This window comes from Protomyctophum parallelum (genome assembly GCF_964188405.1).
Source record: "Protomyctophum parallelum genome assembly, chromosome: 19".
NCBI classification, from domain to species: domain Eukaryota; kingdom Metazoa; phylum Chordata; class Actinopteri; order Myctophiformes; family Myctophidae; genus Protomyctophum; species Protomyctophum parallelum.
In genome coordinates this window covers 16784553-16811376 of record NC_139717.1, presented here as the reverse complement: position 1 = coordinate 16811376, position 26824 = coordinate 16784553, and the positions used below count along the sequence as shown (strand labels likewise).

The following is a 26824-nucleotide window of genomic DNA, read 5'->3' as shown; positions in this document are numbered from 1 at the left end:
AAGAAAAGAAAAAGGCATTTTCCCATTGGAGGCTTCATGAGATCAAGACGTGTCATCTTTTACGCGTCAACTTCTGTCTCACCGTGTTACCTCCCCAACACCGGAAGGAAGCAAATGCCGTCAAGTTGTCATTCAAGAATCAGGCATTTCAGTTCTGTGGGCCCATTGATTCTTCAAACTTTAAACGGTCCAACCACCCCCGCAACTCTGAGAGCGTGCAGATGGAACCAAGTGACATCATCATCCAGGAACCGTCCGCCGTCCGGGTTATGAAAAAATAAATAAATGAAACAGCATCTCCTTATTTCTTCAGACACTGGTACATGAGGGCCCGCGGGTTGAGCATGTAGCGCTCGGAGTTAAGCAGCTTGGTCAGGTACTGGGGCACGTGAGGCTGCGGCGTCATGTACGACATGCCGGGTGTGACCGCCATGACGTCCGCGATCTTCTTCTTCATCTCCACGATCTCCCTGTCCTGCCTCACCACCTTACCTGCGGGGGAGGGGGGGAGAGAGAGAGAGAGAGAGCGAGAGCGAGAGCGAGAGCGAGAGCGAGAGAGAGAGAGAGAGAGAGAGAGAGAGAGAGAGAGAGAGAGCGAGAGCGAGAGCGAGAGCGAGAGAGAGAGAGAGAGAGAGAGAGAGAGAGAACCGTTAGGATTAGCCATGTCCCAATCACATTTATTTGCTCCCGATCCGATTCCGGTCATTTGATTTTGAGTATCTGCTGATCCGATCCGATATTTATATTTTTATAGCACACTTATGCCAAATCACAATAGTACAATATCCAAAAGCACAGACAATATCATATCATGATATGCATATCATATCATATCATGATATTGATACTAAGGATGTCCCGATCATGTTTCAACAAAACCTAAACTAAAGAATATTTTGTTATCATAGGACAAGATTCTGTCCACAATTCCATGCTGTAAAAAAGTAATGCAGATGTGTAACAACAATTTAACTCTTGAGAGCGTAACATTAAACCAAATGGCCCCGTATAAAGGCCCAGGGTCCGGTTGGTTTAGTTTTACGCTCTCAAATCTAAAAGGGTCCATTTGGTTACCAACTCTCCATCATTTAGCTGGGGACCACCTGGAACCCCCGCAAGCAGTGGATTACTCGATTACCTTGCTCAATCTCCAGCTGTCTGCGGGCGTCCCCCAGGGCCGAGAACAGGTCCAGTTTGATGCGCGTCTCGGCGCTCAGGTTGTACTCCAGGTGCTGGGCCTTCTCCTGCAGCGCCGACAGGGTGGACAGCAGCATGTCCGTCTCCTGCTCCACACAGCGGTACTTCTCCAACGCCTGGAGCAGCACAAACAATCCAGAGAGAGAGAGAACATTGGACGTTGCACCGTGGTGGTGGTGTTGCTCTGTAAGGCCTCGCTCACATATGAAAGACAGGGTGCTCTCTCGCTGTCTCTGGGGGAGAGGGGCACAGAGCAGCTCGCAATTCATTTCCGTTGGGAGTCACATGGTTTTGACGAGACAAGCTTGCTCCATGGCTGTCTTCTGCCCTCCTCCCCCCCATGGACCAAGCAGGGAGCAAACTTGGTTCATTCATTGGAAATTAATTGCGAGCTGCTCTGCCCCCCCCCCCCCCCCCCACAGAGGCACCGAGAAGACAGCCGTATTTTATATGTAACTGAGGCCGAAGAGCACTGAAGTCTGACGTCACTGCCGCTAGAGGGCGCTTTCCCCCGGGTTCGTGGGGTTGTTGTCTTGTGTTGAATTCCCCACAGGGGAGCGCTTCATAATAAGAACTGTGTTAGGAAAATAAACAAATAATCACCTAGGCCTTTCTGTCAGGGGGTGGTTCTGCATTGTTTATTACATTTGTTCATATTTGATACAGCCTGTTTCACAGCCGAAATCATCAAATCAATGTTGCTAAAATGTGTCATGCTCCATCAAGACAACATGCGACGGGTATGTTGTGTGCGACGGGTAGCAGCCCTGAAATGTAGTCTTTGGGTTGTTTGACTCGTTTCTAGCGTTTGTAGTGCTATATTTGTATATTTCCACCTTCGGTCGATGCTTCATATCCATATGAATGAAATCTCTGGGGTGATTTGTTTGTTTCTAACACAGTTCTTATAGGCTATGAGGCGATCTACTGTAAGATAGCCCCTGTGGGGATGATGTTTTGTTCTGTAGCATGCATGTGACTTCATATTAAGGTAGATACCGTAGATATCTCACTTTAGAACAAACAACAACAAAGATTGTTTTGATTGTTCTGGAATTAACCACTTTAAAGGAGCACTTTTCCCATTTTCAACCTTGCCTTATAACCTTGCTCATTACAATATGGCAGCATTTCTGTCTACTCTCTCTGTCACTCGTTATCTTGCACTAATATAAAAACAAAATCACACTTGTGTGACGTGAAAAGATACATTATATCGCCCACATGACATCTTGCATTGTCATTTAGTGCCCTAAACAAATATTAAAGTCCATAGACTTGGCTGGAAAACGATTTAGGCCATAAGTGCTCTAAACAAACATGGAAGTCCATAGACTTTGCTGCCATATGACATACAGTAATCTTCAAAAGCCATGTATTGAAGGCGCTATAGCGCCCCTCAACATGTTTGAAATGTCCAAGCGTGCCTACTGATGATCGTGTCAGATCTGTCCAGAGCACTCTGACACACAGAGCGAGTAAAGACAGAAATCATTTATTTTTGTGAGAACCTTGCAAATAACACTGGGCAACAGTTATTTGCAATATGACGGCATGGTTGAAAATGGGTGAAGTTTTCCTTCTAAGCATTTCAACCTGTATACTTATAGGCATGTCATTGTCATTGCTGGATGCACATTCAGCTGACTCGTGTGTGTGTGTGTGTGTGTGTGTGTGTGTGTGTGTGTGTGTGTGTGTGTGTGTGTGTGTGTGTGTGTGTGTGTGTGTGTGTGTGTGTGTGTGTGTGTGTGTGTGTGTGAGTTTTTTTTCATAAATTAATTTCCTACTTGATTATCTGCAAGCTCGAAACGTGGCCAAATGCACAAAATAAGTATGCCAGGTTGAAAACAGTGAAGACAAAAATGTTTCCATCATCCACTAATAGGGAACCAGTGCAGATAACAAACAAAACAAACAAAAAACACTGATGGCCAGCCGTTCAAAAAACAGTCACAGCTGCACATTACCGGAATGTGCCAAATTAAGGATGCATTCTTTGGTTTCCGTTCATTTCAGTCCAATGGTTCCAGCATGGAGACACCATCACTGACCCTTTTGAGCAGTGCAATGTTTGTATGAAACACCTGGGGTGTGCATGCGTCACGTGACGAGAGTGTACATCACAAAAAATTATAAAAACATGAAATAAAAAATACACCAGTGGTTCTCAAACCTTTTAATTCCAATGATGACCCCCAGTTTCGTATGCATTTAGGCCACGGACGCCCATAACTCTTGAGAGCGTATAAATATAACCAAATGGACCTAGCAGTGGCAGTCTTTTTCTGGTTCCATCGATCCAGAACCATTCATTTTTGCCAGAGATTTCCAAAAACAATCACTCGATTATTTTAATCCTAGAATCAAGCAATCCAATATCCTGGTGAAAACATCAAACATTTGATTCTGTGGAAGAAAAAAAAAGTCGCCATCCTGGATGGCTTACAATAATTGGCTAGGCTTACAATAATTGATATTTAAATACAGTATTTGGGGAAATCTCTATATGGGAAAATTGAATGGGGTCTGGAACCAGAAAATTACCGCCACTGCTATGCTTATGAGGGTCCAATTGGTTCCTAGCAATCAATTATTTATCTGGGGACCTCTTGGAACTCCCACACTGGCCTGGGGAACCCAGATAACCATTTTGAGAACCAGTGAAATACACACACACACACACACACACACACACACACACACAACACAATACATATAGTGCACACTTCATGTGGGACAAATACACACGCTGCATCGATGCCACGACAAGTGTCGCTGGTTGATTCACAACGGATGCATGGTACACATTACACAAACACATCTAAAACAATGAATAATGAAGACACGAAACACACAAACAATGAATACGATGACCAAACGCATCATGAACAATGTTTTGTTTTTTTTAAATGAAAGGAAAAAGGAAAAAAACACACACACACACACACACACACAGCCCTATAGTCTCCGACACAGCAGAGAAAGGAGGGGTACTGCTACTGGCAGAAAAGGAGTGCAGGAAGATCGGCCTGAAATTCAATGCCAAGAAATCCATGGTTAGAACCATTGGATGGAGCTCGAGACGGTAGTCGAGAACTTCAAATATCTCAGTGCCTGGACTGCCTCGACGGAACAAGATCTGAAGATCCGGAGGGCGTTGCCTGGGAGTGTCTTGTACGGAACGAGCAGAGTGTGCAAATCTGACACGAGAGATGGCCTCATAGAGGCGGCCGTTGTACAATAGAATCGGCATACTGCTGTACGTGGCCGAGACGTGGATGCTCTCACAGTACAGCAGGAAAAGTCTACACAAGAATGTGACGAATGGCCGGGTCACGAACCGTGTTCGTTGTGGTCACGAACAAGGTCAGAGAGAGAGAAGCATGAGGATGGCTGCATGGGCACTGCTCATCATCGGTGTCCAGATGCCTGACACAATCTGACACGGAGAGAAAGCCCATGGCACACCGATAGGAGGAGAAAGAGGTGCACCACCACCCACGTGGACACACTGCGGCGTGACAGCAGAGCAAGCAGCGCTGCAGAGCTCAAGACCCTGATGGGTGTGGAAGGCAGTGATTCAGGAGTGCCAAGCTGCTTGCTGTCGGCTAGACATCTTGAACACAACACGCCTCATAAGACTAAGATGATATACAAAACACATCGCAAACAATGAGCACATCATAGACAATGACTGAAATGACACAAAACACAGGCATTTTAGCCATAAAGAAATGACTAAAATGACACAGAATGTCATAAGCAATGACACAAAAGACATCATAATCAATGACTGCAAACGGCAACAAAGTGGAAAATTGCACGAAACCAATACACACACACACAAAAGAAACCTGAAGACAGCCAAAGTATCGCAAAACGTATACAAGTCACAGACATTCAAACTGAACAAGTTTCATTCCTGAGTAAAGTAAAGGAATAATACCTCCACATCACTCTCTAGATCTAGCACACGGCCCTCTTTGACTTGACAGTCCAGCTGTAGTTGTTTGTACTCTGTTTCTAGATCTTTAACTCTTTTCCTTAACATTAGGGTCTCAGAATGTTCCTGCCTGGTGTGGGGGGGAAACGGGAGAAAATGCAAAGTAACAGGGACTTCAATTTCACTTCAGGTGGATTTCACACAGAAAAGAAGAAAAAGGTGATTTGTACTTGGTCGTGCGTCGGTGCCGTGCGCTGGTAACTAGCAGATCGTCGCTGTCGGGCGGAAACCTCTTATCTCCATAGTTTAACTTTTGTGTGTTTTCTTTCGTAAATTATAACGGCATATCGTACAAACGGGTCTGCAAGCTCGGAACGTGGCACGTTTCGAGTTTGTACTGTATAGATCTGCTATACTTTTGCAATTTTTTAATTGGAATCCTGAAAAGTAAACATTTTTTGACATAATGACCTTTTCACCTGACAGAGACGAGATTTTCAAAATAGCAGATCCGCTATTTTCCGTGACACAGAGCACAACCAAATATAAATCAGGCAAAACATTGCATTGCCTGCATCTCTTGAAATGTAATTATGGCTTGAAGCCATGATTTTCGGTTTTTCTTTTTTGTATAAAACACTATCATTGTGAATTATTTGAGTGAATTATTATTTTGCGTAATATTGCAAATGAAATGAAAGAGGCAGTCTATTTTGTCATTTAAAGGTGCTGTAAGTGGTTAAAACAAAGTTGTTGTTTTTTTGTTTTTTTTTCAGTAACCCTGTCTCTCCATATCTTTAGTAAACAGAATGTTAAGGTGGGACAGCAATTTAATCCAATGATAATAGAGGAACCAATTTATCAGCTTGATGTGTCCCAATTTGCTGATTGATCACACACCTGAAAATGTATTTCCTGTTTACCAAAGAGCTGGAGAGATGGAACACTCATATAGCAATGATTACGATCACAATAGAGCTGTTCTATATTATAATTCTTATTTTAACAACAATAATAATATTAATAATAATTAATATCACTTAAATTATGTCTATAGACAAGTTAAAGCTAAAACCCTTCAATAAAAAATAATTAAACCAAATAAACGACTAGTATTTTGAGGTGTTGCTACCTGTTAGCTAGGCTGCGTGCTGTGCTAGCAGCCTCGTCCAGCTTGTGCTGCTGTAGCTCGGTGGTCAGTTGTCTCTCTACGGAGAGTCTGGCCTCAGTCTCCGCTCGCATCTTCTTCTCCAGCATGGCGCTGGTCTGCTTGTCCTTCTGCTTGCTTTTGCTCAGACACACAATCCTGCCGCACACAAAGAGAGCCATGCGCATCACGTCAGGGCTGCATTTTGTAAAGAGAAAAACACGCGTCACGTTGTGAGGTTGTAGATATAGGGCAATTTGCCTTGGAACACATTTTGAGCTTGTAGATCTGCTACTTTTGCTGTTTTTGAACCCTGAAAAGAAACAGTTTTGCACATGAGGTTAATTTCCACCCGGCAGTGACAATATAAAAAACAGAGGCATAGTGCTTTATTTCTTTGTGTGATTTTGTGTGTGTGGTTTTTTAATCTGTTTCTCTCTTCAACGGCAGTTTTTGCCTTTACTGCCATGCACGGCCATTGGGTCGTCTGTTCAGGTTTTGGGTCCCGGACACCAAAATGTATCTTGTTGGGTCTTGAACTGAAAAAGGTTTGAGAAACACTTTTTGATGTAGAACAGTGGTTCTCAAAGTGGGTTCCAGGACTCTCTGGATTCCTTTACAAAATTGACCCTTACAAGTATGTAACTCTCGAATAAATATCACAACATTTTAGTCGACTACTGTTGATGCGTTGTGAGCTTGTAGATCAGCTATTTTCAGAGTGCAACACCCAAGTGCAACCAAACATAAAATGACTTGTCTTTTAGATCTACTGTCTGGATCTCTTCTCCACCAGTCCCTCCCTAACATTTTAGTCTAGTTTGTATTTGCTGACAAAATTGTCAATATATTTACTCTCGGTTTTTAGTCATCATAGCTGCGTTTCGTATTTGTCAGTGAAAAAAGTTAGTCGACTGGTAGAAAATGTATCGATGCAATGCACAACTTGTGGCGGTAGAGGGCGCCAAAGTCCCTAAAAAGGCGAGATTACTTGTTGTGGAGCAGCGTGTTGGACTGTCTGAGCAGGGACAGCTCTGGCCTCAGGCTCCTCTCGCTGTTGGTCAGGTTGCACATGTGACTCCTCAGCTCCTGCTCGCTCTGTCTGCTGCTCTGAAGCTCCGCCTTCAGCCTCCTCAGCTCCTGGTCCAGCCTGGGTGGGGACAGCATCCAACTAAGGTCACATTCATACCAGAGAGCTTTGCTGCGATTAAAACGAATCCTGCTGCGCATTGTCAGAAAGTGCGCTTCGTTTGGCAGGTGTGAAGGCTCATTCGAATCCTAATGCGCAGCAAATAACCGCATTTTACTCCGCCCAAAAACGTGGGTTTCACTTCGCTTCGAATCGCACTTGACTACGATTCGGTGCAGGTGTGAATGCAATCCGCAGTAAATAAAGGAAATGAAGCAAACATAATGTGGCGGGTGAGGAGCTGAACACAGTTGGAGACGGAGAAGGCATATTTTACGCAGCGCAAAGATGTCCTGTTACTGTGGATAGACGTGGTCGAATAAGGAGACTGAAGCCCTGATCGAAATGAGGACGTGTACATTAATCAATTGCTTAAGAAAACACATAAAAACACTGCAGTGTATTATAGCCTACATAATATTCTGTCTGTCTGTCTGTCTGTCTGTCTGTCTGTCTGTCTGTCTGTCTGTGCGTGCCGTAAACATGGAGTGCTGTCACTGTGTGGGACTGGGGAGTTATATCAGTGCGCTCATGCAGCGCTGTGCCTCCATGCCCAAAAGAACAGTGTGTGGCGGCTGCGTGCGTAGAGAGAGAGAGAGGGGGGGGGGGGGGGGGGGGGTCCCAGACGGCACGACACATGCACGTTATGAGTGTAATTTTATCACCAGATTTCACTGTGTAGGCTATAGCTTATGAATGGAACACATTGATAAAGGTCCCCCCTGCTGCGTTTCCAATTGCTGCGAATGACAGTGTGAAGGCAAACCGCAGCCAATTAAATATGCAAGAATCCCATTTCCCCGCCCATACGGATCTGAGTCTACCGAAGTATTAGGTGAGAATCTGACCTAAGTGTAAAATATCAGGCATTGCTCGTTTGTCGACGAAATCAACTATAGATTTAGTTGGGTAAAGCCACACAAAAGGGTCAAGACGGTTGTCACGGGGCAACCCGTGCCCTATAGACACTAGAAGACTCCACAATGTGAAACTGAACATTACAAACACACACTGCACAGCTGCTTCCATTAATTGACTGTCTTCAAGCTCCTTGGATGTGTGGCTATGTGTAGCATCATATACTACTTATCTGTGTTGCCTAATGCTATCATAATTGTTTTGTGGTTGATGTGATGCCTTGGAAAACATTCAGACTCTATGAAGGAAATGTGTAATTGTATAGTTGGTCTCAACTCATGGGTCATGGTTTACCTGGGTTGAGTAGATTGGTCCAATTACTAATCATTGTGGGTGGGGTCTCACCTGGTATATAAGGGAGGCTTGTGGAAATGTTTGGAAGGTAATGCTGAGTGGAAAATGTTCAGTTTTGCTTGAGACTAACAAAGGAGACAACTCCAGGGGAGAGCTGCCAGGGCCAGGAAGGCATAGCCTGGTTTCAGTTTCTTAAGTTATTGGTTTGTTGTTTTTCCTTAGTTTAGTTGTCAAGTGTTCATTTCTTACTTTCTGTTATGTGAAAGTGTATTGTTAAGTCTTTATCTGGAAGTATTATTTTTGCCTGCACAGTTGAATCCGGCATGGGTCGTTCACTCCGTGTTTTGAGGTCAATAAAATACCAAAAGAGATTTACATTCTTGGACTGTCGATTCTTGGAGCCTTGGCCGTTCGGGCAACTTTACAACGGTTTTAGTGTTGTCCCTGCAGTGTGATATGTCTTGTTGCACGTTGACCCACATTGACCCTGTACTAGTGATTAAATGGCCCAAACCACACCAAAGGGTCACGATGGTTTTAACGTTAACTCCTTGCAACCATTTGTACCCAAGGAGTGACCCTTTGGTGTGGTTAGGGCTTCAGATCTTATGATACTTAATTGACTAAAACATTGATGTAAAACATAATCAATTCAGCAATGTATCGCAATTCAGCCACGCATCGATGCAGCATAGTGACATAATTGATAATCAAATCCTAAATATTATATAATATACATTGATTATAGAATTATAATATTATATATAATGCTTGTATTGACTGATGAACATTTTGCCAAGTGCAGTAATATAGAAAAGTGTGACGCATCGCGATGCATTGTAGAATTGAATCGTTACGTGGTGAGGGCAGTGTGCCAAAATGCACACCTCTAAAACTGGACTAAAACGAAAGCCTTTCAAATGACTAAAATGTGTCTAAATAGACAAAATGAAAATGTCTTCAGGAGCTCGAGACTAACTAAACCACATCAAAATGTGCTGTCAAAATGAACACTGACTTGGAGATCTGTTCGGCGTGATGATGCTGAGCGGCCGCGGCGTTCCTGTCCACCACTGGCGGCGGTGGCGGCGCCGGCTCCCGGTTGGGGCTGAGCGCTTTCCACGCCTTCTGCTGCTTGTCCGTCCTGCCCGTGGTGGTGCACGGGGGGGAGGGAGCGCTGGCGCCGTTGCTCCGGCGGGCCCTCGGCGAGGAGGGGCTCTTCGTGGCCCGCGCGCCTCCTCTGCCCCCCTGCTCCTCCTGAGGTAGGCTCTCTGCGAGGGCATTAGAGTTAACCCATAGGTATTTATTATGAGTAATGAGTACAAACGTGTGGACAAAAATATCAGCAGAAACGCATGAAATGCTAGCCCTGAATGACCAATAACAGGTCTGTAAAGGTGGTCACTGGTTGCACACTGGACACGTTTTTCGGAAAACCGACGGAAAATCGCAGCTAAAAATCCGAAAACGCGTCCGTTGTACCTTAACTCTGAGAGTGTTTCAGTGTTCCCCATTTGTACACTCGCAGAATTAAGCGTGGTCTTTGCAAATAAAACATGTGAGAACCACTACTACTAGTTGGACGCATGTGCCATAGTGTCGTAGCAAATCAGTAGAATAGAATACTTTATTGGCAGTTGAAAATGTTTTAATAGTGTCATCAATTTAGAAAATGCCAACGTGAACTAACTAACTTGTTTCCATTGTGTGTCATATATATTCTGGAAAGAAAAACCTGTAGACTTGACATTCTTGGGTCAAAATAAGAACATTATAATGTGTAAAAAAAAGAAAATTGCTTTCCGTCAAAATGGAATGAAAAAAACAAAAACACACCCAGTGTGAAGTGAGCGGTGCCTTGGAATACGTAAACTATAATAACCTTGCTTCTCTGGGGTCCCGGACTCGAGCGGAGTTCCTCCCGCCGCCCCGGAGTGGGGGGGTTGGTGAGGGGGGTGGGGATGTTCCCGGGACTCACTGGAGCCACCGCCAGGCTTGGCTAATGACGACGAGCGCCGGCTATTGGAGTCGGGTGGTGGCGCTGCTGCTCTGCTGTCTGTTGTTGTTGCTGCTGCTGTGGTGGCGGCTGCTGCCGCTCTGTCCTGGCTGTGTATCTGCAGACACTCCAGCACGGTGTGAGCCAGTGAGTCGTCCTGGACCACCACGATACCGTCGGTACACTGTTGGTACTCACTGCTGCTCTCTGCCCTGCTCTTCCACCTGGAGGCTGCAACAAACACCGGGTTAAAGTTAGTTTTGACAGTGAATTTTGATTCAGTATTTAAGTCATATTTTAGCCCTGATGGCATCGTAATGCCGGATTTTACTTTTGGTTGCGTGCTGAAAAGAATTGCCTATCTATGTGTCGCAATTGTGCATTGTGAGCTTGTAGACCCGCTATTTTCAAGATTTCTTTCTGATTTGTGAAAATTGTGGAATGGGATAATCTGCATAATGAGTAGACTACTGTCTACTTTTGGTGCTAGTATATTTGATATGAATACTTTTGTACATTCCTACATATTGATATTGTTTTACTTAAGTACAAAAATGTGAGTAGATTTATGATTTCCTAAACATAACCGCAAGCACGGGAGCAGTGCATGTTTGCCAACCTTAATGCATGTTCGGACTAAAGGGACTTCGGATCTATGGGCTGTTCCCCTTGGGGTGTTATAGGTGTACTTACTGCTGTTGCCACCAGGGGTCAGTCTCGGGGTGTTCCAGACAGACAGACAGACTACTTACTGGCATTGAGCTGCAGTCAGGCGCATGTGGAAGTGGTTGGGGTGTTACAGACAGTACTTACTGTTGAGCTGCAGGACTGCAGGCAGGCTGTGCTGCAGCAGGTGCATGTGGAAGTGGTTGTCGCTCTGCACAGCTTTCTGTGTGCGGAGCCGGAACACGTTGGTGAAGTAGCAGGTCGCATCGAAACCCAGATACACCACCGGATAGCCAATACTGAACACCAGCACACACACACACACACACACACACACACACACACACACACACACACACACAGTTAGAATCATCTTTATTGTCACATCACAGTTAAAAAAAAAGTGGGTGAAATTTGTTTTTGTGCATAGTTCCCATCGTGTTATTTTTTCCAAGAAAAACAAAGAAAGGGAAGAAGAGAGAGAGGAGGGGGGGGGGGGGGGGGGGTTAAGAGATCAAGCCAGGGAAGGAAATAAACAGACAGACAGCTGTCTCTTTTTATTTGGGTCTCGAGCTCAAAAGGTTGCTCAAAGGTTAAAATGCTAAAGTACATTAAAGGGATAGTTCCGATTTTTTGAACTTGAATACTTGCCATTAATATAGTGGTTGCAACGGTATTAATTGATTGCCAGAGTCCTGTGGTGGGAGTTCTGCTCTGGTTTTGGTGAAATATCAAGTAGTTCCGGTCATTTTGTGGGGGGCACTGGGGGCCACGCAGTAAAGGTAAATGAATCCACAAAACCAACGTTATTTGTATTGTTGACCTATTTCTAAAATATTAGTGCAACTTTTGTTATTTTTTTTACCCCTCTATCACACAGAGCTATGTTTTTTGTGTCCATATCACTACGCACCAAAAAATTGTTCCATGTGATAGAGGGGTCAAAGTTGAACGAAAGTCGCACTAATATTTTAGAAATAGGTCAACAATACAAATTACGTTCGTTTTGTGGATTCATTTACTTTTACTGCGTGGCCCCAGTACCACCCACAAAATGACCGGAACTACTTAATATTGACCAAAACCAGAACAGAACTCCCACCACGGGACTCGGGCAATTAATTAATACAGTTGCAACCACTATATTAATGGCAAGTATTTCATACAACTTAAGTTAAAAAAATCTGAACTATCCCTTTAAAGGCCCATATCTTACCAGTGTGCAGCAAACAGATGAGACAGATTATTGGCGTGGGAGTTCTTCAGGTCTTTGAGGCGCAGTGACGCCTCCGTGTAGACCAGCAGCACCCACAGAGACACCGTGGAAATGCACATGCCTTTCTCTGCAGGGTCAGAACACATGAACACTTTGATAGTCTTGCAATGCATTAGCCACTTTATTAACTCTTTAACTTTTCTACCAGAGTGCCTTGTATTGGTCTCATTCTTCTTTGCATCAATTATGTCACCCAGTTGTACCAAAAGAGCACCTTGTTGTAGATTTTCACTCCAGCCAAACAGATGCGCTCCTTCCTCTATTTTTCTTTTCTACAGGCAAGGGGCAAATACAAAGTTGACACATTAGTTAAACTCTCACCTGTGTGCCATATGTAGTTGAACAGGACGTAGGTGCTGGCCACAAAGAACAGCCAGTGCAGTGGGACAAAGATCAAGCAGAAAATGTCCAGGGTGAACGCAGCGCACACAAACACCACACAGATCACCTGCCAACAAACAATGATGTTCAACTTTAGAACGGGGCATTGGCATTGGCATCCCACTGTCAATTAGGTCAAACAGAATATATATATATATATATATATATATATATATATATATATATATATATATATATATATATATATATAATTATTATTATTTATTTTTTTCCGTAGAAATTATTTTCTTAGAAAAATACACTTTAAGGTCAGAACACTAATTCAGTCCAATCAGGAGAAAGAACTCCACAAAGACCATTGATCAGCTTCGATTTGATAGGGTTCCACTTCAAATGGTATCTGCTCACTTCTTTGTGTCATCACTTCCATTTCACTAGATTTTCTCTCCTGATTGGAATATATTGGTATCCCAACATGAAAATGTCTTTTGTGTTAGAGCTGGATGTTACTGAACAAACATTATACAACGGGTCATTTCAAGGAAGCAATCTGATTGGTTGAAGTAGCCATCTAGCCAAGCTTTAAACGACCATGATGGAACACCTAATCAAAACATAGAAATCAGCTGCTCTGATCTCCCAGAGTGGAGCCGACTGGGTTGCTATGCTAGTGATTTTCTTAGAACATTTTTGTTCTAGTTGCATTGCTATATCTGTCATTTAAAAAAAAAACAATTCTTTTTTTATTATAATAACTTTTTGTAGTTATAATGAAATTGAGTTGACGTGTTTTTTTAAGGGTAACTATTAATGCAATATTACACTTGTTTACAGTCAATAATGGCACTGCTTGCGGAACTCGCCTATGGGCTCATTCCTGCAGCAACGCAGGCGCATGATGGTAAAGCACACCCTCTCGTGTGGGTCTTCAGTGGGGTCCGGGTGGACGGGTGGATCATAGCAGATAATACAAGCTCATATTGCTCACTTTATGGCGAGATATGAGCTTGTAGATCTTTTTTTTTCTTCTTTTTTTAAAAACTCAAATATTTGCTTCTGGGGGTCCCTGGAACAAAATCGTTTTTTTTTTTTTTGGTGGGGTTCAGTGGCCGTCGGCCACATTTTGTGGGTCCAAAACATTGAGAACCACTGACATAGCACCATAGGTTTTTCAGAAAAGTGAAGACATTTGTGCTGTATATATCATTTTGGCCTTAATGCATGGGCCACACCATTGGAATAATGGGATGGAAGCTGACGTTGTTCTCACCAGGCCGTGGCAGTGGAAGGTGGTGTAGACGCTGCCAAAGAACAGCCAGCAGGGCCACAGGTACTCCAGCCTGAATTCCAGGATGAAGTCCGCCAGGAGCACCAGAGTCCACACCATCATGCACTTCAGGAAGGTGTAGGCACTGCAAACAGACAGAGTCCACACCATCATGCACTTCAGGAAGGTGTAGGCACTGTATGCCACTATATAGGTGATATAGTTTGCTAAAATAAGATCATAATTGTTTATTATATTTCTAAAAGTCCAAGTGCATAATTAAGAAGTTCATAGTTACGTCACATTCATGTTAAAATATTATGTCATGTCTTTCATGTCAAGTTGTTGTAATGCTTTTATTTTTGAAGGGTCAAAGGCACATTTGGTCTGCTCTCATGTGTACACAGGACTTTTGCATAAGCAATGAAGCCAGAAGCAGCAAGGTGCAGAAGCTCTGTGTAACACTGGTCACATGAAGAGACTGTTTAAACTAAAGTTATAAGAAGGATCACAAGAGACTGTCTAAAGTTTATAAGTAAGGGTTGTTATTATAAGGACCTGAAGACTGAAGAGAATTCCCTTTAATTTTCATTTACATGCTGTGCATGGTGTCGTTTTATGTAAAATTGTAACATGCTAGTTTTATTGTTTGTTTAGTTTTCACGGAGGATTGGAGAAGCCTTCAAATGAATCAGTATGAGGAAACCACTTGTGTCTGTGTGTGTGCTTGGAGGGAACTACAGGCACTACAAACGGGCACTGTAAACAGACAGAGTTCACCACACCATGCACTTCAGGAATGTGAATGGAGAAAGAAATTAGACATTTTTGTCAACTCCGCATAAAGACTCTGTAAGATGACAACTCCATCAGATGTCCCAATTATCCTGAATGGATGATGGATATTTTTTTAATATAATTATAATATTATAAAATATATATAGGCTATATATTTACTTGCACCCAAAAATGGGTCCAGAGGGAATCGATTATCAATAATACACGTGTAGCAATAATAAGTCATTGTGAATCAATATTGCTTTGCTGCGCCTCTCAAAATGGTCTTTATAACCACAGAATGCCTTCTCCTTTGTTCATGGGTTCATCTATAGCTATATGGCCGTGCACTTCACTGCATGCTTCTTTGTTTGGTAACCATGGCAATCAACGTCTCCTCTCCTCTCTCTCTCGCGGTGATGATCGGAATGCCCCATGCAGCAGCTCACAAAGACGCTTAACAACATCCAGGCCTAATACATACGAACAACCTATAATCCATTTATCATAGGCTTCACGTTCACAATAGTTATTTAGGGCTGCATTTCACACAATGCACAGAACTATTTAATCAATAAGTCTGCATTTATGTGCGACGGGAGGGACCTCAACAATAACAAGCAACGGGGAACGATGTCTGACAACGCAAAATGTGGATTGTTTATGGCTATATATATATATAATACACCACACACACACACACACACACACACACACACACACACATTTGAAAGATTAAACAAACAATACAGTGAAAATAAATAAAACATTACTGCTTTTCTTCTGCATATGTTTTACAGTAAAACGTTTGTGTCTAGACTCAAGTCTAGACTGACGGCTTAAATAATACCATCCTCACATGCGAAATAATGAGTTCTTATATGAGCCTATATAGGCCTACAAAATGTAATAAAGTGCTTATCATTGATGATGGTGATGACAATAATAAGTCCTAACAATAACAAGAAACTAATGTGCCTAATAACAATTAGGCTACAGTGGGCCTAATATAGCCAATTAGCCTAACAAGAAGCATGTTTGTTGTCACACTGTAACAAAAACCAAACCTCCTTTTGCATAAAACATGGCGTATAGCCTGCAGCCCACGATACGTTCATTAATGCCTAAAACCGTGCAAAAAGACAAGCCAACAACAGCCCCCACATATAAAAAGCACGCGGGCCCACCCTCCCTCAATTAAACTGTATTATGAATGTCACTTTCATTCCATCGGCTATATATATTCACATCGCCATGGATTCTCATGAACATTGATTGAGAGATGAGTGGTGACAGACAGACGCACACAGGTGATGATGATGATGATGATGATGGAGACTATACATTGTGGCACAAAGAGAAGCCGAGACATGCACAGCGCGCGCGCGCACACACACACACACACACACACACACCACCACAACAAAAGCGCCTGTCTGTGGATATGCGTCATCACCGCCGTGGGGCTCTAATAATACAAGATGCCTCCATCCATATATATATACCTCTCAGAGATCCTCTCCGTGATCTTCATCTTCTTCATTTTCCGTAGCCTGCTGCCGTCCACATTATAGCGTTTCTTCATAATATTTCAGTGGCGTCGGTCCGACTCTATCGCCTCTACAGCCGAGCGAGGTTGTTTCTTTGCACCGCGGCGGGATCGATCCGCGGCCAACGGTTTAGAAGAACGGGAGAAATGAAAGAGATTTTGTTTTCTTTTATATTGCTTGGCTCGGCTGGTGGTGAACTGGTGATGTAGTCTGTAACCTGCGCAGTGGGAACGGAATGCGCTCATTTGCGATCTGCGCATGCCCCCATCATCTCTTCATAATAAACCCAATTCATAATCTGTGGTCACTGGAAGGCAGCCACGATGGCGATTGCCTAAAAAAACCCAAGATTTACAAGCCATCAACTCGCCGCTTCGCGTTGAAGCTTTGTAGATCTGTTCTTGTTTTTGTTTGTTAGTTTTTTGGCAAGCGCTTGCACGCTGGAAGCCAAATAGACACTGTCTGTATACTGTCTGTACTGTCTCTGTAGGCCAGTGGTTCCCAAACTTTTTCATGTCAAGGACCCCCAAATTGACACTAATTAGTCCGCGGACCCCCATTTAAAAAGATATGACAGGGAGCCCCATAAGAGAATAATTTTACGGCTCTAGCAGTGATTCTCAACCCGTTTCATTTCAAGGACCCCCAGTTTGACATTTAGTCTATACGGAGTATGGACCCCCATTTAATGGCATTTCTATCTCTGGGACGGGACCCCCAATTCATAGGCCTATTGTAAAACTCTGAGTGTACAAATGGAACCAAATGGAGTGGACCCATTAGGGTGCATTTGCTTCCATACACACACTCAGAGTTACAGACCCATAAGGGCCCATTTGGTTACAAACTATCATTTAGTTGGGGACCCCTATAGAGAACTGCCTTCCATGGGAACTACTTTGGGAACATGTACTGTAGGCCTACTGTACTGTACTGTACTGTGTAGACTTCTCACACCTGGTGTATTGAAATCACAAAATTATAGATTTTTGCCACGTCGGACGTATACAACATAATGTGGTCAATCATGAATCACGATTTAACCATATAAGCCACTGTGGCATATATTTATTACAACAAATGGATGCTAAAATGTAGCTCTGCTCCAATAGCCTAATGCCCTTTGCTGCCGTTTGAAGCAAGATAAAACCAATATTATAGAGGATATGGGTGGTGCTTAATTTGACTATATTATGTCTGATGAGTTATTTGTTACTTATATAGTGTGTGTGTGTGTGTGTGTGTGTGTGTGTGTGTGGTGTGTGGTGTGTGGTGTGTGGTGTGTGGTGTGTGGTGTGTGGTGTGTGGTGTGTGTGTGTGTGTGTGTGTGTGTGTGTGTGTGTGTGTGTGTGTGTGTGTGTGTGTGTGCAGTGTCACTTACAGGCCACAGCAAATGGCACTGTCCATGGTCCTGAATTCCATAGTCCACATTGAGCAGCAACAATATTGCCTACATTGGCATGCACATATACTGTATTATGCACAATTAGTATAGCAGTAGGTATAGCCTACATTTAGGTAAGGCTCAGCCTTTACCTTCCGCCTCTGCTACATATTTGAAACTATGCAGTATTTTTATTGCAGTGTCCTATCATCCTATGAATAAAACTATTTTTCCCCGTTTTTTATTTAATTTTTAACCCATTTTTCACCCCTGTGTCAATTATTTAATGTGATCCTGGGCTCTACACACCCTCCGCCAACCTGGGGAGAGCAACGGACTTGAACTCATTCTCCCTTCATACATGAGTGTCCAAGTTGCTCCTTACGCCTGACAGGGGGGAGTTTCCCTGGTTGGACGTAGCGCTTGGAAGGAACACGTTGTTCTAATCAGTTCCTTTCCCCTCCATCAGGCGCCCAGGCTGGCCAGGGGGAGGCAGTTTAGAGACCAGGATTACTAGGGGACACAGGGAGAACATGCAAACTCCACACAGAAAGGCTCTTTTGCCAACCCCGCCACGGGTATGGGCACTGATGAGGAGAGGACACGCAGACAGCGCCCACAGCGTCCAGAGCAGGAATCGAACCTTCTAGCTGTGAGGCGACAGCACTACCGACTGTGCCTGCACTGTGCCCCCATAAATTATTGTGTGACATAACTGTATGTTTGTGTCTTTCACAACCTCTTGGCCGTTGTTTGCGTTTGTTTCCAACGTTCTTGTTGGTTCAATCACTGTGTTTTGTTATGGCTTTCCTGTAGCTCCAGTTAGCTATAGCTGCTGTTGGCACTACTCCGTGATGTGGCGTACGTTCCAGGGCCAATCATGAATAGGTCGCTAGGAGCACTAGTGCAGACTCCCATTGGCTTAGGCAGCGTTTCAGAGTATATGGGTTCAGACTCCCATTGGCTTATGGGTGCAGCCAATCATGACTTATAGGTCCTCAAAGAAAAATGAGCGATCATAGGCCAGGTTTTCACCTGAAGAAGTACATGAAAGAAGTACCTGTCAATCCAACTTTTATTCAGTTTTTTAACCTCCTAAATCCACATTGGTGTGTTTTTTTGGTCAAATATCAGAACGAATTTCGGAGGACATGAAGGAAATTGACCTCACCTTATGTCAATCAAGCAACATTTGCACACGCGGGTGTGCGTTTTGGTTTATAAACAGCGGCCCACAGTAGTTGTGATTTGTGAACGCTATGTACCTGTCACGATTGTGAACAGAGCAGCAACATCCGCAGCTCAGCGCAGTCGGGACTCGGCCTTGGGAGTATACACTCGCCACTTCTGCCTTTGGCTGACTTCGGTTGGGAGGCGTGTGCACTTTGATCAACTCAGCTGTCATTGCATCTCTGAATGTATTTATAATTTTATTGTACCGACGGCCGTGTGCCCCCCTTGCCTCTGGGCCCCAACACAATCTGCGTCATGGTAGTTACGCCCTTGACAGCCATAACAGATTTACCAATACCAACATTTTAGTTAGTAGGCCATAACCGTGTGGGTTGGACGTGGGTCCTTGCTGAACTCCCACTTGTAGTCGGACTAACGTTAGCCCCATATGGAACTATAATGTAGCTCTACATAGAGGATGGAGGGAGACGTTATATGGGGCTAGACTAACGCTAGCTGTATTCTCTAGCATTCTCTACAGCTGTAGTGCTGAGAATACAGCTAGTGTGAAAGTCGTCCAGTGAGAAACGTTCCGCGTTGGAAAATAAGTGCGGTTAAAATGCGTAATTTATTTTACCGAAATATCTTTTTCTGTAATTAATCAGAATGAATGCGTTAAAGTCCCGGCCTTAGTCTATTCATTCATGTATTTATTCATGCTTAAGTAGTTTTGACTGTGACATCATGTGTGTCAATAAATCATTATCATACTGTACTTAGCGAGCTAAGTGTGGTCGGTGCAACCACACTTGCAATTTTCCCAGAATTGATCAGAATTGATTATCTACTGGTAGTTGTTTTGGGCTTTTGGTGTTAATTGGACTGTCATTCTGTTCTTTTGCTGTTCATGGCTACCAGTTCCCACCTGAGGTCGTGTGGGAGTTCTGACTGCTCCAAACCGTATTGAATAACTGCTAGCTTGCATAACGTCTTAAGACTAGGACTTAAGTCTAAGATGTACATTTCATCAACATAACTGTATTGAAAATCCACATCTTTGTATCCTCCAAAAAGGATGATACGATCTCCCACCATGCAACAGCACATACTGAACGTCGGACACAGGCCTTTCCCCTTGGGCTCAACCTTCCTCCAGCAGAAGGTCTCTGGGTTGAATTTCCACAAACCACTGAAGGACTGGTTCAGAAGACGGTTGCGGCCTCCAAATATGTACAGCTCTCCGCAGAAGGCAAAGGCTGAGTGAATTGTGCGTCCTTCCGGAAGAATCTTCACAGAAGGCGTGCTCAGCCAAAGGTTAGTCTCTGTGTCAAACACTCTGATGATGTTGTTGTAGGTGAAATTGTCCCCTCGGCCCCCGAATACAAACATCTTTGTCCCGATGATGATAGCAGTGTGACATGTTGAAGCAGGCCCTGGAATACCTCTGGCGTTAATTAACGACCAGACCATCGTGGTGGTGTCCAACTTGTGGATGTCATTAGTGCGTGGTCTCTTGGTTCCATGAATATACATGACCTTCTCCAAGACACAGGCTGAGTGGCTGCGTCTCGCCCTCGGAACAGTCCCAGAGACCTCTGGCTTGAACCATCCGTGGTTGTCAACGTCAAACGCGTAAAGTATGTTACACAACTCAAGTGTCGAAACACACTCACCCCCCCAGATGTAGACAATATCTTGTATGAGCACAGCTGTGTGTTTCCTGCGCCTGGAAGGAACCTCAAGGGGGAGCTCTCCTCTTCCGGCTGTCACTGGGGGCAACTTCATCCAACACAGACACTGTGTTGAAGACGTGCACTGCGATCTGATCCATGTCGTTTGTGTTACTTTGCCCTCCAAAAGAGTACACCTTGCATCCAACCGCCACAGCGACGTGATACATTTGTTTCTGGGGCACTCCCTTCAGATGTGTCGTCCAGTGCAACATTGTACTTGCAGGTCAGATTAATATTGTGTTGAAAAATAAGTTCTGATCAACAGAGTTGAAATAAATTTTATGACGATGCAGGTGAGAACATTGATGTGCTACCCCTTAAATTGAAAAGCAGCACAAACGTCACATAAGGCTTGGTCAATCCGCAAGGTAGGACAGGTGGCGGTGCCAAATCAGCAACACGGATGCCCTAATATGGCACGTAGAAAGCTTAAATAACGGCTTCAGCTGCTTTCAACATATAATTGGACTCCTTACTAATGCTAATCAAATGTCTGTCTGATATTACAGTAGTTACAGTTCACAATTGCAGAGACGATTACATGTACTATCAATATACTTGATGGAATGTGTGGTATAATGAATACATTAGTTTTGTTAGGTCTTGTTCCATCCACTTCAAGTGACTGGGAAGAGTAGAGACACAGCAATAGTCTGATACAAATTAATTGATAGGATGAAACCAAGCCCCCCGAACCATGGTAGAACATTGAAGCAGCCGTCGCTTTGTGGTCAAATCTGAGAATGCAATACTTCCGCCTTTAAAATGCTATACTGTGCACGCTTCTATAATCTGTAACGCTGACTATTGGCTGTCTGTTGGCCTCAATATCGAGGCCAACTCCTTATTTGGGGTTCCTCCGGAAGACTTCCGGGTGCTTCAAACGCCACTGAGAAAGTTTCATTAAAATGAACGCTGGGAAGCGGGGCAGTCCGCCTTCTAGTTTATAGGCTATATAACTCTATGGACGATACATGATTACTGTTACACCTACAGTACTGTATAATAGGTCTTAACGGATTTTGAATGGATGGAGACCCGCAGCCTTCAGGCTGGTGGGGACAACATTTACGTTGACTTGGTGATGTAAGCATTCCACACAATATATATAGCTGGTTTCTGAGATGATGAGTCCATTTTCTCTCTCGAAGAAGAATGACTGGCTGCGTTACAGCTTCAACGATCGCATCTCAAATACTTTTGACAAACCTGAAGGTTCATGGAGGAGATCCCACCATCTGCGCTTTTGGAACCTCAAAGTCAGATTTCGACCATGATCGGCGTGGCTCCGCCTCCATCACTTCAATCGCAGTGTGTGGAACCTCTGGCCAAAGGCACAGGAACGATCTCCGACGAGACCCAGAAGGTCGGTTTCCTGAGGAGCGTGAAGACGGTTCTCTTTGGAAAATCAAAGAGGGCGAGAGATGCAACCATCATCATCGATCCACCTCCATCACCTCAGGACCAGGATGCCCCTCTGGCTGAAGAGGCAGGATCCTTCGCCTCGGAGGTGAATGTCGTCGCGAGGGTGTTTTCAGCCCTGTGCAAGCCCAAGTATTTCCTAGATTGCTTCATGATTTCTGATTTCCTAGTTATAACTGTTCTCATAGTCTACTTATCACTTACCATACCCGCCGTCTCTCTCTTTCTAATTCCAGTATGTGTGTATATGTTTTATTATCTTAGATATCTATGAGTGGCTTTTATTTTATACATGTATTATTTATATAATTTTATTGTGGGCTCGAGTAGCGAGCTCACTATTGTCATCTTTATTCCCGGCCTGTTTTCCTGCTGCGCTGTGACGTCATGTGGGTCAACCAATAGAAAGACAGAGGAACATCATGTGGGTCAATACATCATCATCATCGAGTAGCGAGCCACTCAAGCCCACACTGTTTTATTTAGATTTTTTTAACCACTTAAACAATAAACACCATCATCCGTATTGTGGGGAAATTAAGCTTTATCAGAAAATAGCTGAGGTGTGTAAGCATTAAGCAAACCCTTTTAACTCAAATCCTTGCTTCAGGGGGTCCCTGGAACAAAGGTGTTTTTGAAATGCGGATTGGCGGCCAAAAATAATAACTCTGGGTGTCCTTGACATGGAAAGGTTTGAGAACCACATATAGCAGATATTGGATGGAGCCCGCACACCACAGGTATAAGAAAGACGTTCTTTATTGATAATTCTGACAATAAAGAACGTCTTTCTTATACCTGTGGTGTGCGGGCTCCATCCAATATCTGCTGAAGTTTCTTTAGCCCAGCACCCAGCCTGTCGATGTGCGTATTCTACCTTTGCCTTTTTTCACTGACTTAAACTAAACAAAAACTATGATACCAAACTATGACTAAATATATATTGACAATTTTGTCAATGTTGCGAATTCATGTCAGCGACCTGTAATGCATGTCTGTAACCACAGTCTTTCACGGTGTGTCCCTGTCTTGTCTTGTTTGTCCTAACCATAATTATGTCTTAGGTGGTGCCCTATAAAGTAACCGCTTTATACACTTAGTAAGATGGAATCATTGCACACCTCATTGTGCATAACACAAGTGGTCTGCAACATATGCAATATTATTTCCTGTTACTGCTACACCTGCTTGTTTCTCACAGGACCGGAAGAGGCACAGGAAGGATGGCAACCGGGTCCTCTCGTCTTCTCATGATCTAACTGACGGCCCACACTCACACATCAATGTGAACTTTGTGACACCTCAACCCATTTAGGAGTTAGGACAGATCCTACTAAATATCTTTTAAATCCTGACAAACCCATGTTTCTACGTTAGTGGTTCTCAAACTTTTCCATGTCAAGGAAATGCATTTGGCCGCCGACTCCCATCTCAAAATATGTTGTTCTAGGGACCCCAGAAGCAAATATTTAAAAACTTTAGCTGGGAAAGAATTAAAAGATTTATACACATTTTCACGGTAAAAAAAAAAAAGCAGATCTACAAGCTCGCAGCGTGGCACTCTGTATAGCGCTATGAGCTTGTAGACCAAAGTTATATGGTAGAAATAGATCAACAATACAAATGACGCTATAGTCCAGAACTCTCACCACGGGTCCCAGACAATCAAATTAATACCTTTGCAACCACTGTATTAGTCCGAAGATCTGAACTAACCCTTTAAGAACTACAGACCAGGATTCTTTAGTAGAGTTGATTTATTCTGATGAATGAACAGACAGTCTGTATTTTCAGCAGTGAAATACTGGAAGCACAGAAACATAGAACAGATTCATGGGTGCATGGTGGCACAGTCAGTAGGCTAGCTCTGTCGCCTCACAGCTAGAAGGTCCCGGATTCGATTCCGGCTGTTGGCGCTGGCGGGGGCCGTTTTCTCTCCTCCGCATCATCAGTGCCCACACCATGCATGTTGGGGGTGGGGTTTGGCGAAAGGGCCTTTCTTTGTGGAGTTTGCATGATCTCCCCGTGTCCCCTAGAGCAGGGGTTCTTAACGTTTTTGGCTGGGGACCGCCAGGAAATGCTTTGGCCATGTCTCGCGACCCCCGCTCTGCCCCCCTCCCCACCCCCAATACAAGATTTACCGCTATTAATAACCTTAATAATAGAGAGAAAATACATCATAAATACATACTGAAACCAGATATAATCATTAAGGAAGGTTTATGCATTGTGTACTATGTAAACTCTTTAATTTCCATTTTCCAGCCAGTCCTGGTCTCTATACTGCCTCCCCCTGGTCAGCCTGATGGAGGGGAAAGGAACTGGTTGGAATAACGTGTTCCATCCACGCGCTACGTCCTACCGGGGAAACTCCCCCTTGTCAGATGATAAGAAGCGACATGCATTGAAGGAAGCATGAGCTCAGTTCAGGGCTCTCCCCAGGTTGGCAGAGGGAGAGTAGCGCCCAGGATTACAATTTAGGCAATAGGGCATGCAAACCTCGCACCTTTGGGGGGGGGGGGGGGGGGTGTGCGCCATTTTGAACGTGATAAGTCACTATACCTGGCCAACGGATAGGCATATATATAGCTAAACAACAACAGTGCATCAAAAGTATTAAGCCAACAATTAATGTTACGAGCAAGCTTCAAATACATTTTTCGTTTATTTGAAAACAAGGCACATTTACATGTTACTGTACATACAAAAGGAACACGCCCTAATATATATTATATAAAACTAGTCGCTATAGCGAGAGCATAACCTCAGTCTGCTGTATGCAGAAGGGTAAAAAAGCAGCAGGATAAAAACAAAACGGATACAGTATAATGAAAATTCAATCTGTAGTAAGGCCTATTGGTGTCTAAACAATACACAATTTGTGAACGAAAATAAATAAAATAATATGCACTGTAGAATAAACACAACAGGTTCGTGCCAAAAGTACACAGGGTAAGTTGTAGGTCTGTACCTCTTAAACCTATTCATTCGTAAAACGGATTGCATTTTTTATACGAAATATCTTTGCCAAAGTTTTATATTTTCGCAACGGCTGTTTTTGTCTAATGTTTGCCCCTGCAGCGGATACTGGGATAGTTGCACTTTGACCAAGGCCAAACTACAACTTGAAATTGTGACCATAATATCGTATTATCTAGTCTCATATCACGGTATCGGTGTATTTTCAGGTTTCCTCTGAATGTATTCTCAATGTATTTTGTTTTTCACTGGATGTATAGTGATGTGTTTTTGCTCTGAGTATATTGCCAAGCGTTTTTCTCCTGCATGTCTTGCCGAAAATGTGTTTTCTCAGATCGCTCTTTTGAATGCAACAATAACCACAAACTTTACAACTAAAGGGTTTTTCTCCAGTATGAATCATCATGTGTGTTCTCAGATTACCAATTCTATTCCAGGTTTTGCCACAAACTGTACACGTATGGGGTCTTTCCCCAGTATGGCTGTACATGTGTGCTTTCAGATGACCCACTTGAATAAAGCTGCTTTCACAGATGGTACAACGAAAGGGTTTTTCCCCAGTATGGATGTACATGTGTACTTTCAGATGACCCCTTTGACTAAAGCGTCTGTCACAGATGGTACAACGAAAGGGTTTTCCTGCAATATGAACGCGCTTGCCACAAAAGGCTTTTGTTTCCGTATGAGTCTTCATGTGTTCCTTCAAATGACCCATGTAAGACCAGCTTTTGCCACAAACCGTACACCTAAAGGGTTTCCCCCCTGTATGTGACAGCATGTGTCTTTCCAGTTCACATTTTTGAGCACAGCCTTTGCCACAAACTTTACAAGTAAAGAGCTTAATACCTGAATGACTCAGCATGTGTATGGTCAGTTGTCTTTGTCGACGAAATGGTCTGCCACATACAGTACATATTAAGGGCTTTTCCCCAGTATGGATTGTCTCGTGTCTTTCCAGACTGCCCCTAAATTTGAACCTTAAACCACAATATGTACAACTAAAGTACCTTTCCCCATAATGGATCAGCATGTGGTTGTGCAGATTTGACCTATTATTGAACTTTGAATCACAGACTCTACAAGTAAACTGTCTCTCCACTGCAGGGCTGCTCATGGACTGCGTTTGCTTGGATGAGTTTGAGTCCTGGGACAGCTTGATGCTCAAAGTTAATGTTTGTCCTTCCACATTTTGTGTCTTCTCAGGTGATTTTGGTGTTTTGGGGTGGGAGTTTGGGTCCTTGGACAGCTGGTTGCTCAGAGATATTTTTTGTCCTTCCATATGTGTCTTGGGTGATTTCTGTGCTGGACTGCTCATGAGCGTTGATGAGTTTGTTGATGATTTTGCTTCCTGGGACAGCTTGTTGCTCAAAGATGATGTTTGTCCTTCCACATTTTGTGTCTTCTCAGGTGATTTGGACCGAGCTTGTTTTGTGGGCAGAGTTTGTTTTGATGAGTTTGGGTCAGCTCGGGACAGCTTGTTGCTCAAAGATAATTGTTGTCCTTCCGCATTTTGTGCCTTGTGTGATTTTGGTGTTTGACTGCTCACGGACGGAGTTTGTGTTGGTGATTTT

At 43.6% G+C, this 26824-nt stretch overlaps 1 protein-coding gene across 1 annotated transcript; it reads right to left on the bottom strand.

The window, feature by feature from the left end:
- Nucleotides 1–301: 301 nt before the first annotated feature.
- LOC310876796 (macoilin-1) lies at nucleotides 302–16597 on the bottom strand (the record flags this gene model as incomplete). Its single annotated transcript, XM_083790450.1, has 12 exons — nucleotides 302–492; nucleotides 1139–1313; nucleotides 5144–5270; nucleotides 6273–6446; nucleotides 7279–7437; nucleotides 9707–9959; nucleotides 10571–10915; nucleotides 11498–11649; nucleotides 12567–12693; nucleotides 12948–13074; nucleotides 14239–14380; nucleotides 16518–16597. 12 exons carry the CDS (start codon nucleotides 16595–16597, stop codon nucleotides 302–304), a joined length of 2052 nt encoding a protein of 683 aa, XP_083646576.1.
- Nucleotides 16598–26824: the final 10227 nt, after the last annotated feature.